This window comes from Microcaecilia unicolor, chromosome 10 (genome assembly GCF_901765095.1).
Source record: "Microcaecilia unicolor chromosome 10, aMicUni1.1, whole genome shotgun sequence".
Classification (NCBI taxonomy): Eukaryota; Metazoa; Chordata; class Amphibia; order Gymnophiona; family Siphonopidae; genus Microcaecilia; species Microcaecilia unicolor.
This window is the reverse complement of record NC_044040.1, coordinates 64,473,550-64,486,549: the sequence shown is the minus strand read 5'-3', so window position 1 is coordinate 64,486,549 and position 13,000 is coordinate 64,473,550. Positions and strand designations below refer to the sequence as shown.

The 13,000-nt window shown below is 39.5% G+C and overlaps 1 protein-coding gene across 3 annotated transcripts in view; it reads right to left on the bottom strand.

Annotated features, from left to right (window-relative positions):
- Positions 1 to 13,000, bottom strand: part of NRCAM (neuronal cell adhesion molecule) — a 231,993-nt gene that overhangs the window by 83,271 nt on the left and 135,722 nt on the right. For all 3 annotated transcript variants that reach the window (XM_030215841.1, XM_030215842.1, XM_030215843.1), the window contains 2 exons: positions 11,411 to 11,636; positions 2,947 to 3,062 (listed from right to left, as the gene is read on the bottom strand). In XM_030215841.1, the coding sequence (XP_030071701.1) occupies positions 2,947 to 3,062; positions 11,411 to 11,636 (342 nt within the window). The remainder of the gene's footprint in view (positions 1 to 2,946; positions 3,063 to 11,410; positions 11,637 to 13,000) is intronic.

The window sequence follows — 13,000 nt, the reverse complement described above, 5'->3', positions numbered from 1 at the left end:
CCAAAACTAATATGTTACTGTGATTCAGATTGGGCAGGGGATCATTCTGATTATAAATCCACAAGTGGATATGTGTTTATGTATGGAAATGTACAAATTTCATGGGCCAGTCATAAACAAAGTATTGTGAGTTTGTCTTCTACAGAAGCTGAATATGTGGCTGTATCGGAAGCGTGCAGAGAACTGATGTGGATTGAAAAACTTTTGCTGGATTTTGGAATAGCTGAACAGAGACCAATCCAGTTAATGGAAGATAATCAGAGCTGCATCCGACTGTCACAGAATGACAAGGTTCAGTCACGCACCAAGCACATCGCAACGAAATACCACAACGTGCGAGAGTTGGCGAAAGAAGGGGTCATCAGTCTACACTATTGTCACACCAGTGAGATGACAGCTGACATCATGACCAAACCGTTACCCAGAGAACATTTTGTGAATCTGCGTATAAAGCTTGGACTTTGTATGAATAAATAATTGCATGACAGTTATGCATGAGAAGGGGTTTGTTGGAATGTAATTGTATTTTACATGCATTGCCTGTCACCTATTATTTCTCTGTGATTACTCTGTGACCTCTGATGTGAATTACTTAGAGAGGTCACATAGCTATGCAACTTCCTGTGGGGATTAGATGCAGCACATGCAGCACATGGAGCACATGGAGCTCATGATCTCTCCTAACCTGAGAGGATCTATGGTGGTGTGAGCATCCATTACCATCTAAGCACATGGAAAGAGCTGATAATACAAATGTATAATAATATGTATATATAAGCCTGTCTGATTATAATCTAACTACAAACTGTGAGTAAACAGATGTTTTGTTACTTCAACTTTAAAGTGACTCAGCAGTGAATTATTCAGGGGTGAATGAGAGAGAGATGAAGAAAGAAATTAACATTTCTAAAGCTGAAGCTGTGTGTACTAAAATCTGCTAATTATTTACTACAAATAATCCAACAAGAACCCCCCCCGGGTGCACGCCGCTGGGGGGGCAGAGGGAGCATGGAACGAACTAAGGTCAGGCGCGCACGGCACCCCCCACAGCGGCGTGCACCCGGGGCAGACCACACCCACCGCCCCCCCCCTAGGAACGCCACTGCATGTTTAGCTGTCTAGGTATGAATATTTATACCAACTCTATGACTGATGTATGTGCTTGAGCCTAAAATATAGGAGTGTTTCTGACCTGTTAGGCTAGTACTTTATAAAACAAAAATAGGTGCCTACTTTCCTTCACACAATAGGCTCCATATAGGCATCTTTTTGGTTTCTTAAAAATAAGTGCTCTTCTATAAATAGTGTCAAGCCTTAACTCCCATTGTGCCATGCAGATGCTGATTCCCAAGTTAACTACTTAACACACTTTCCCTACTAGAAAGAAAAAGGGTACTTAGTTTTCCACCAAGTTGTGTAATGATCTTAACAGCTGCCAAAATAGTGAGGCTGTTGCTTGAGCTGCTCACCTCCTAGGTCCCTATGGCCTTTCTGGAAAGTTCCTAACCATGACTAATGTGCTGACCCCATTAGTTTATAGGGAGTTGTAAGTTGCTGGTATCAATCCAGTCACCCCATGGCTTGTGGTACCTCTAGGTCACGATTCTTTTAGGAGTTGGGTTAGTATTTTGGCTTCGGCCTCAAGTGAAATAATTTTGTGGTCTCAGCAAACTTTTACTGGACAGTTGTACTATTATATTACCACAAATTAGCTCAAAGTACAGAGTTTGGTTTAGGGATGTCTGTAACTGAAGTATAAAAGCAAACTTTTACTGGACAGTTGTACTATTATATTACCACAAATTAGCTCAAAGTACAGAGTTTGGTTTAGGGTTGTCTGTAACTGAAGTATAATAAATATCTGTAAATAAATGTTAAAGGTGTGATACAAATGTGTGAAATTTCAAAGTAACACCATGGAATTTACAGGCTACAACAGTCCTAATTGTGACATACTGCACATAAGAAGATCACACAATGAATGGGATAAAATCAGAACTGACAGTAATTTTCTCATGGTATCAGTAATAACTGGTGATCTAAGCCACTGTTCTTCACTGCAAGGCCTGGGGGCCAGGGTGGACCCATTGACCCTAAGTGGGGTCTCCTGATTTTTCCCCCATATACATTCTCCCACCAGCTTGTCCTGAGATCTGCTGCTGGCACTACATCCATAACAACTGTTCTGTTTCCTACGCATGACATACAGCTCTCTGTAACTTTGAAACGTGTACTTTCCAAACTCTCTCCATTTTCTCACAAGACTGAATTAGTAGTGAAGGAATTAAGGGCACCATGCAGTACAAATTCAAGAGTCATTTGATGCTAGATGAAAATAGAATAGTTATATCAAAGGTCAATAAGCCTCTGAAGGAAATATAGGGGTGATTAAAAAAACTTAACTGAGGCCTGCCTGAAGGGGTTGAGGGTAGAAACAGGATAGTTGATTGGTGGGAAAGGGAACTGAGACTGATTGGATAGAGAAGTATGTGTAATAGAGAGGAGCTGGGTAAAATATTTTGGCAAGGAACGTGATGTGCTGAGAGAGAGAGAGTTATTTACAGGAGCTACTCCAAATATATGTAAGCAATGAGACTGAGTAAATCATGAGAGGGGGAGGGAAGCCATCAGGCTAGCTGTGCACCTCCCATGCCCAGTGTGCTGTTCATGTGGTCTGATGATGACCTTGACTTTCACAATGAGATTTCTTTTGTCAAAGTAGCAAAGATCACTGATCTAAGCTGTATGCAGAAGAATCCACTGCAGCTTCCTAACAATGAACCGGCTGCAGCCGCTGCTTTATGTTGCCATCACTAAATATCATCAAAATAACATGATTATCAGAATACTTAAATGGACAACCTAATACATTAAAACAAATTAATACAACAGAATAATTTAGCATGAATTATTACTGGACCAACAAACATTAATTTGACTACATACTCTGTATCCTTGAAGATGTCCTTGGATGGTGGCTGGTGGAACAGCTTCCCAGTGAACTTTTACTAATGTGCTGTTAACAACATGCACTTGTACGTTGCTTGGAGCTGCCATAGGTACTAAATAAGATTAAGTGTAAGAAATCTTGGGTAAGCATAATACAAGAATTACTGCAAACCATAAAGACTTGCTAAATTTATCCAACAATTAACAAAAAAACTACATAGGGTACATCATCATCACCATCATCATCATGTATTTAATACAGAGGGCACTCATTAAAATGGGAAATGTCAACAGTACTGATGATTGGTGCACACTTGAGCAACAGGGTGCACTATTGAGCAGAGAGGTACACTGAGCAATAGGGTGCACTATTGAGCAACAGTGAGCACTACTGAGCAATACTTACCTTACTGCACAATAATGCCCTGAAACGTCAGTACACAGTGGGGCTGATATTCAAAGTGATTTAAGCAGGCAGGAGCCTCTCCTGCCCCCTTAAATTGCTTTCTGCTGCCTAAATGGGGATTTTCAGCAGCACTTAACTGGAGAGTCCCACTGAAAATCCCCTCAGACCGCCCAACTAAAAAGTGGGTGGCACTAGGGAGGAGCGCCAGGTTATGCGGGTGCCGGCAATATTTAGTGCCAGCACCTGCATAGCTAAGTAGCTTAATTTAGGACAGCTCAAGCTATGCGAACTCTGAATATCGGACTGGCACCCGCATAACATTTTTTTCCTTTAAAAAAAGCCCCCAAGCCCCCTCTCACCCCAATGTCCCCTCTTTCCTTCCTCTTCCTCCCAGCCTGCATCAAGACCCCCCCCCCCGGAAGACCCCACTCTCCCAACTGTGGAAGTAGGTCCTCTCCCCAGGCCTACTTATATCCCTGGTGGCCCAGAAGAGTCATTGGAGGCAGGAGCACAGCCCTCTCACTCCTGCTCCTTGCAGTGCCAGTCTAAAATGGCTGCAGCAACCTCTTGCAGCAGGTCACCAGGGGGGGGGGGGGGGGGCAAGAGGGCTTATATTAATTTTTTTATAAACATAACAAAAAGTTATGTAGGCCCAGCCTGATATTGAGCCAGGCCTGCATAACTGCCGGCACCCAGCCTGCAAAAAATTATCCCCTGATATTAAGTGCCAGTACCCGGACATGGCCCGACATTGAATTTCTGAGGTACTTTAGCTTGCAACTATCAGAGTTTAAGAAAACGCTGACCGCCACCAGTTGAATATCAGGGGGAGTAACTCAAATTTTTATTAAAACTAAGCTAACACTAGATGTCATGAGACAAACTCAGAAAAGAAGGAATGACTGTTTGGCCTTAAGACAGGAAGCTTTGTCATTAGGTGCATCATTTTTACAGGTCTATCCTTGTAAATATCTTGTTAAGTATTTGGGGGTTAAATATGTCTATTACAATCCAGAGCAGTTGTGAGCCTTTATAAACTTGAAGATCATAAAAGGATCTGCTCAACATAGTTAAGATTCAAGCTTTGAGGTTGGACGGGACTTTTTGACCATGTTACAGCCTTTTTAGTTTAATATAGTTTTCCTTTTTGTATCTCCTTACTTTCCTCCCCCCTTATAAAAATGAGGCAATAAACTACACTAAAGTAGATGATCTGTGTATAAGCATTCCCAGGAGCATAATTTGGACAGAGCAGAGGCAGAAAGCATTATGGATCTGCAGGAATAAAAGGATTCCTTTTCAGCCATGCATCCAAGGCTACCCTACTTAATTTACGGATTCAGTTCTATTTTGGGGTGTTCTTTTTGACTCATCCCTTTCTTTTGTTTCTCATATTTCCAAATTAGTACAAAAGTTGTTTCATGTTCTTCACTAAAACTGTACTAAGATACTAACCCCCCCACCCGCCCTCATATTCAAAACCATTTAACCGGCCAGGAAATGGCACCTGGCCGGTTAAATGGTACTTAGCTGGCTAAGCATGAATATTCAAAGTGAGACGGCCAGCTATCTCAGCTGAATATTAGCGCTTAGCGGCTAGCTAGATGACCAGCTATGTCATGTGACATAGCTGGTCAGCGCCAATATTCAGTGTCTGGCTGGCTATGTTTGGCGACCAAATATGGCCATGTGAACAGGTGGTTTATCTTTAGCTAGTTCCAACTTAACAGACCAGAACTGAATATCGGCTTGGCCAGTTGAATTCAAACCATCTAAAAATAAACTGGATATTCAATGCTAATTGCAGGTAACGGCCCAGAATTGAATATCCAGACTCAGTGCCAACCATGAGAATTAGCCGGGCAAACTCTTGTAGTCTGAATATTAGGCCCTAAGAGTGCAATTATATAAAGTGGTGCCTCACAGTGACAGTTATGTGTATTATTAACTATGTGTCACTTGGTGCACTGACTTTTGCTTGACATTGATATAGCATAAGAAGGCATGTCTACATATGGGCATACCAACGCCAACCTTATATTAGTATTTTATAATGGAATCATGGCACCAAGATGCTGCTACACAATTGGCGCTAGGCACATGGCACTGGGACATCTAAACTGATATGCCAGTTTATAGAAATAAAGTCATCTTGTTTATTACAATTCTGTGTTGACTGGCCTTCCTCTCTATCAACTGAAATGGCTTCAGCTTATCCAAAACAATGCAATTACATTTATTTTCACTCCATTGGAGACATTAGTCCCATCTGTTTTTGGTCCAATAGACTAGTTTGTAGAATGCTGGGACTCTCAGGTTTAAAGCTGTGGTGAATAGACATAGATGGCGGCTGTCCCACAGATATGTGTACTTGCTAGCTGCCTTGGTCTAGATATCATCTGGAGTCCAGAGCTGAGGACCCCCCTGTACAACCCTGTGAATCATCCTCTTATATTATTGTATTGTACATCATTTTGATGGCTTGGCTTTAGGAAGTTAATCAAATAAATGAACCTTGGACCTTGTATAGCAGGAGCCAGGCAGATGCATACATTTGGTGCTGGCCTTCTGCCAGCCTGAGGGGTAGTGAGCCAAGCAGGATTTCTGGTTGGTGGAGGTCTATGATTCATGTCGGGGAGAGCTGAAGTCAGTATAGAGACACTGCAACTTTGGGAACTCCCTCGCTGGAACACCAAGGTCAATTACTTGCTTTGTTTCCTCCTCAACTGTAATTTACCCCAGTTCCCCCTGCACAGTTTATTTTGGAGTCTATTTGGCAAATGATCTTGGAGTTGGGACAAGTTCTGGTTCCACAGATGAATGGTTTGGCCTTAAAAATTAATGAGCAGGGAAATACATTGAAACTCTGTGCTTCAGATGTCTTCCCTTTGAAGCAATTTGTAAAAAAACAAAACAAAACTGTACCACTATTGTGAAGGTTATTAACAATTTGAATGTTTTCTTGCTGAAGGACAATATAGTATTAAAAGCTAAAGTTAAAGCCTTGGAAAATGAATCTAGATCATTTGAGATTAAATCATTTTCCTCAGCTCTTGTTGAGATCCCCAAGGGAAATATTTCTGCAATATTTGACCAAGATACTGCATATACCTTATAAGCAAGTTGAACTATTGACCAAGATTTACTATTTACTGCTGATTTGATGACATCTGAAACTTTGGTTGTTTCTTTTGCACTGAAATCTGGCAGAGATTGCTTCTAGGTATATTATACAAACACAGAGATGACTTATTTTTGAATCTGAAGATTTAATTAGAAGATTAGTTTCCTGATATTTCTAAAGAACCGCAGAAGAATCAGAGAGATTTCCTCCCAGGGGTGCTTCAGCTAGGAGCTCTCTTTTTTCTTAAATACTCCTGTAAATATATTATAAAGTATAAATATACTATGATCTAATTTCAACTAACTCCATTACTAGCTCTATTAACTTCTTTTTTTAGCTGCTAATTGGCCTCTGATCAATGTGTCTTCTGCTCCCCAGGGGCATCAGATATGCCTCAGTGATGGAGTCGAGTGTCTGCCTTCTTTTTTTTTATCTGATTTTTATTTTCTTTGATTTGGTTTCTTCTCCCTAATTTGTGGACTTTAGTGCATTATCAGAAATCTTTTTGTTGAATTTAAATTTTCCTCTATATTTATTTATTTGCAAAGTGTATAGCCTGCCAAATCACCTTGGGTCAAGCCCAGAAAAACATAATACAGAAACTCAGAAGAAACAGACAGAAAATAAAAGGCTAACAAAAAAAGTACTTCTGAATAAATATGCCTTTAAAAACCTACAAAAATCTTCACCATCACCTGCTTTATGTAATGTGACTGGTAGCATGTTCCACAGGGGATGTGCATAACAAGAAAAGGCTCATGCATGGGTTAGAGCAGTAGTTCTCAAACCTGGGTTTGGAGGCACCCAGTCAGTCAGGTTTTCAGGATATCCACAATGAATATTCATGACAGAGATTTGCATGCAATATTCATTGTGGATATCCTGAAAACCTAATTGGATGGGGTGTCTCCAGAACCAGGTTTGGGAACTACTGGGTTAGAAGTAAGCCTACCATCAACCAATGGAGCCAAAGTGTATGTAGACTGGGAACATACACATGATAGCTGACTCATTATGTATGGCTGAAGAAGTGAGAGTAAACAATCAAGACATGAACACCATTATATATTACATACGTTGCTCAATGAGCAACCAGTGAAGCTGTATCACAGCTGTGGTGATATGGTCAGAGGGAGTCATGCCCAATATAAGTCGTGCAACCATATGCAGAACCAGCTGCACAAAGTGAAGTGTCAAAGCAGCCAAGCCATTCAACACTATATTCCCTAAATTCACACAGGACATAATAAACATTTGAACTACAGTATGGAAATCAGATTCTGCTAAGGTATCTGCAAGTACCTATGTATCTTCAGCTTTTGAAAAGAGTTCCCGATTGCTGTGGTAAGTATGTATCCAACAAAACACCAAGATGCTGGAATTCCACACACATAGAAATATCCACATCAGCTATGCGGACAACAGGAGGAGGAACAAAAATTATATCTCATGTCACAAGAATGCCTTAGTTTTATGACAATTTGCCATCAGACCATGGTCAACCAGCAAGAAACAACAGCACCAAAACCAACAGAGAGCTGATCACTATAAGGACCATCCCCCAGGGCAACAGGTACATATAATAAAATGTCATTTTGCCATAAAAATTATAAAAAAGACCATGAGCCCTAATAACATGACATAAAGTGCGTAAGTAAACATCAAGAATGAATTTCAAGAGAGCTGAGCCCTGAAGTATGCCACATTTGATAGAGTGCCATGAAGATACTAATGTCCTTTAAGAAATATGCTGTTGGCGATCAGTCAAGGAAGAAGGCAACCAACAGTAAAAAGTTCTGCACAAGTCCATAGAACTAAGTTGATGTAACAACATATCATGACTAACAGAATCAAAGACTACAGTGACACCAAGAAAGACTAAACAAATGCTGTACCAAGTGGTTCCAAGCCCTTAAATAAGGTATCCAACAACACAATGAGATGGATGAAAGCCATGTTATTGAGAATCAAGAATAACAAGATCATCATAATAAGCCAGAAGTTGACGGAGAACCAAATGCTTAAGAAACATTGCAAGCAAAGGAAGATAAGACTGGTCAATAAAAGGTAGGATGTGAGGTGTCCAAAGCTAAGCTTTTCAAGACAGGCCAGACATTTTTCCTTTTAAGCTGATAGAACAGTATACCTGTAGATAAGGAGAGATGAACAATCCTAACAAGAAATTCTGCAAGATCTTAATGAACAATCTTTATCCAGCTAGTAGGGCAGGGATTCAGAGCCAAAGTGGTAGTATGTAAGGCTACAATACTGCCCTACTGTATCTGCAGTAAGTTTAAAGAAGTTCACTTTCCTTGAAATGTGATTTTCTAGAGATACAGTTTTTTTTTTTTTGCATAGCATGCTCTCTTTTCCAGGACAAGTAAACTCTGTCCATTGTGCTGAAGTACACAAAGAGGAGTCAAGAATCACCCTGCTGCCCACATTTGGTGCTGAGGATCTGGATTCATAATAATCTGCCATAACATTGGGATGAAGAGCACAGGAATTAGACAGAGGAATGGAGACATATCTGAACTCTTGGCAGGGGCAGCCCTATAATTAGGCCAACTGAGGTGGAGGCATTAGGTGGTAACTTTTAGGAAGTGGCACATTCTGAATTTCCCGCAGCCGAAGAGACTGCTGCCCTGTAAGTACTTCCCCCAGCTGCTTCAGAGCATGCACACCCAACCCAGCATCTTTCTTCCACCCCCCTCCCCCGACCTGGTCCGGCATCTCTCTTCCTCTAACTTCATGTGCTGTCCTTCTGTCTAGAGATTGTCACTGGCAGCAGTGATTCACATTCACCAAAATTGTGTGCCCAAATTTATAGAATTAGGGGGCAGGTGCATGTAGCACATGCTCTTTAAGAAAAGTGTGCACTATATGCAAACAATGCATAATATGAATGAAATTAAATTTCAAAATAATAAAAAGGGAACAAATGAAATGAAAATATTCGGACTACCCAATCATTTGTTAATACCTAGTTGCACTCATTTTTTTTTATAAAGGAATGTAATTCCAAACACTTAGCCAGCCATAGAGCTTGTACATATGTAGATAAGAATTGCCATACCGGGACATACCAAACGTCTATCAACCCCAGTATCCTGTTTCCAACAGTGACCAGGTTACAAGTACCTGGCAGGATCCTAAGAGAGTATTAGATTACATGCTGCTTAATCCCAAGGATAAGCAGTGAATGTCCCCAAGTCCACTTCAATAACAGTTTATGGCCTTTTCTTCCAGGAACTTATCCAAGCCTTTTAAATTCTGCTATGTTAACAGCTTTTACCACATTCTTTGACTACACATTCTAGAGCTTAATTATACATTGAGTTAAGACATATTTTCTCCAATTTGTTTTAAATGTACTACTTAGCAACTTCATCATATGCACCCCAGAGTCTTTTGGAAAGAGTGAACAAATGATTCATGAATACCCGTTCCTGCCCACACATTATTTTATAAACAACTATCATGTCTTCCATCAGTCATCTCCAAGCTGAAGAGCCTGAACTGCTTTAGCCTTTCCTCATAGGGGAGTCGCCCTTCTCTGTACCTTTTCTAATTCAGCTATATCTCTTTTGTGATGCAATGACCAGAATTATATACAATATTCAAGGTGTGGTCCCATCATAGAGCAATATAGAAGCATAATGATATTCTCTGTTGTATTTTCCATTTCTTTGCTGAGGACTTCAATGTTATCATCAGTGATGACACCTAGACCCTTCTCCTGGATGATACATTATGTAACTATACTTTGGGTTGCTCTCCCCTACATGCATCATTTTGCACGTTCTCACATTAAATTTCATGTGCCAATTGGATGTCCAGTCTTATAAGGTCTTTGTGCAATTTTTCACGATCCTCTTATGATTTAACAACTTCAAATAATTTTGTGTCATCAGCAAATTTGATCATCTAAGTGCTTCAGGTATGTGTGTAACTTACAGAATTCTGTAAGAAAGTCCTACCTGTCCTTCCCAGTCTTCACTTCTGTGTACGCACCCATGCAAATATGCGCTGTGTAAGTTAAACAAGTATTTGTAGAATACAACTTAGGTAGCATGCTAGCATTTATACGTGAAAGTGTGCACGTATGCATGTTAATGCTAGTATTCTAAATGTTTGTGTGTAATGCATATGCAAATGTTAGTGCCTATGTTGTTATAGAATTGCACTGTAACCCCTGGATTCTATATATATGGCGACTAAAGTTGTGCGTGCAAATTGGCCGCAAAGCCAATTTGCGCATTCAACTTGTTTAACAAACCAATCAGTGCTGATAATTGGCCACTAACAAGAAATTATCAGCACTAATTAGAATTTATGCATGCAACTTTCTAAGGCCCATGTTTACTAAAGTGCACTATCGTTTTTAGAATGTGCACACAATTAGCGTGCGTTGTGTAAGCACACATAGGAATATTGTGGGCCCCTACACAGTTAGCACACTCTAACAACGTTAACATGCCTCTAGCGTGAATTAGTAAACAGGGCCTTAAGTGTATTCTGTAAAGTGGAGTGCGGATCTCAAATGGGGGGATGGCCATTGGAGGGGCATGGATGGGTTGTGGGCATTCTGAAAAATTACATGCACTGTTATAGAATATGCCCGATCCTCGCTTAACTTAGGCACGTGCATTTACCCCAGGTTTTAGTTGGCGTAAATGGTGGTGCCTAAATTTTAGTCTCAGGGATGGGCACTACACATATTCTATAAACCACATCTAACTTTAGGCGAGGTTTTTTTTTTTTGGTGCCAATGTTTTAGGCGCCATACATTGAATCTGGTCCTGAATGTCTAAATGTGCTTTGAAACCATCTAAGTTAGACATCTCAGATATTCTCTATATGGCTAAATATTAGCCTCTACATGTCCCCTCCCCCCAACTATTATTACTGAATCTTTGTAACACACTTACAGTCTTCCCCAGAATGTCCAATAACTACTGCTGGTTCTTCTGCATATCCAATATCATTCAAAGCCTGAACTTTTATTTCATAAGGAACAAAGGTTGGTGTTGCAGATACAACATATTTAGAAACACTTGCAACAATAACAGATGTCCATTCATCATCAGAATCTTTCTGACGCCAACTGACTTTATATTGAAGACCAGGTCCATTGGCCAGGAACCCTCTCATTGGCTACAATGAAATGAAAATACAGTATTTGGTTATTAAAAAAGATACATATGGTGATAACATTGAACATACTTTACTTCCAATAAAATCTATTATGCGTTAATATGGAACATGTGAAGTATGGACACTCCATTGTATTATCTGTATAACTGCTTTGTCTACAAAAAACATAAAGCCCAGATCAAAATACGCCAAGTAACATTTGGAACACATATATCACCTTAATTCAAATAAGCAAAAGACATGAATAATTCCAAAACTAAGAATAATTCAATCAAATTAGGCTCACATAGACTGTGCCACTTTGAAGCTGCAGAATCTGATCATGTTATACAGATTCCATATAAAAATTCATTATTAAGGTGTTTCATTTCTATTGCACTGCTGTTGTGAGAATCATATCTGTGTTATACGAATGTTCTTCCATGCTGCCTATTATGGTATATTTTTTGTATTCTGCAGACATTTGTCATATTTCTGTTAAATTAATGTTCTACTGTGCTGTTTTAATATGTATATTTCTGATACTGTCTCAAATCATTGCCATTCCTGGGATTTAACTTACCTGTATCCATGTTTATCTCATTAATTTTATTTTATGCTTACACTTGGCCATTTTACTATTGTTATGCTTTTAACAAATATAAATAGTTTATGTCAAGCTGTACCTGTTGTACTCTGCCTTGGTGAATCTCTTCATAAAGGCAATTTATAAATCCCAATAAATAAGTAGTAAATAAATGAATATTTTTGACCTGTGAAAATCACTTGTATAACATTAACTAGCTGGGATGGGAAGGACAATGAACTTATATACATGGAAAAATAACAATTTAGAGAAGTAAACTGGCTGTTGAAAACTGCCTTCACTCAATATGGTTAAAGTATATGAGATGATCTAAATACGTATTTTTAGCTGCAATCAGGTGAAATGTTTCTGGGGGCACATTTTGGGCAGGATTGATAAGCAATGTGCATTGGATTGCCTTTCCAAATCTCATTGCATTGTAACTTTTTTTTGTAAACAATCTACCGGTACAAAAGGCAGCAAGTTTCAAAGTGAAATCCACCCTTATTCATTGCAAGTTTCAAAAGGAAAATAGGTGTATACTTTCTTCTTGACACTCAACCCAAACTACACGTGTAAAAAGTATCCATAAACTATGTTCCCGAATGGACAATTTAAAATGTGAAAAACAATGTGTGTGGGTGTGTGTGAGGATTCTATAAATAGCACTGATAAATGGATGCACAACTCCCATGCCAAACTTAGGGCACCAGACATATGCCTGCTGAAACCTGGTGAAAATGCTGGTGCCCAAATTGGCTATTGTAATATCTTATTAGTTTTTATCTTGTAATATTTT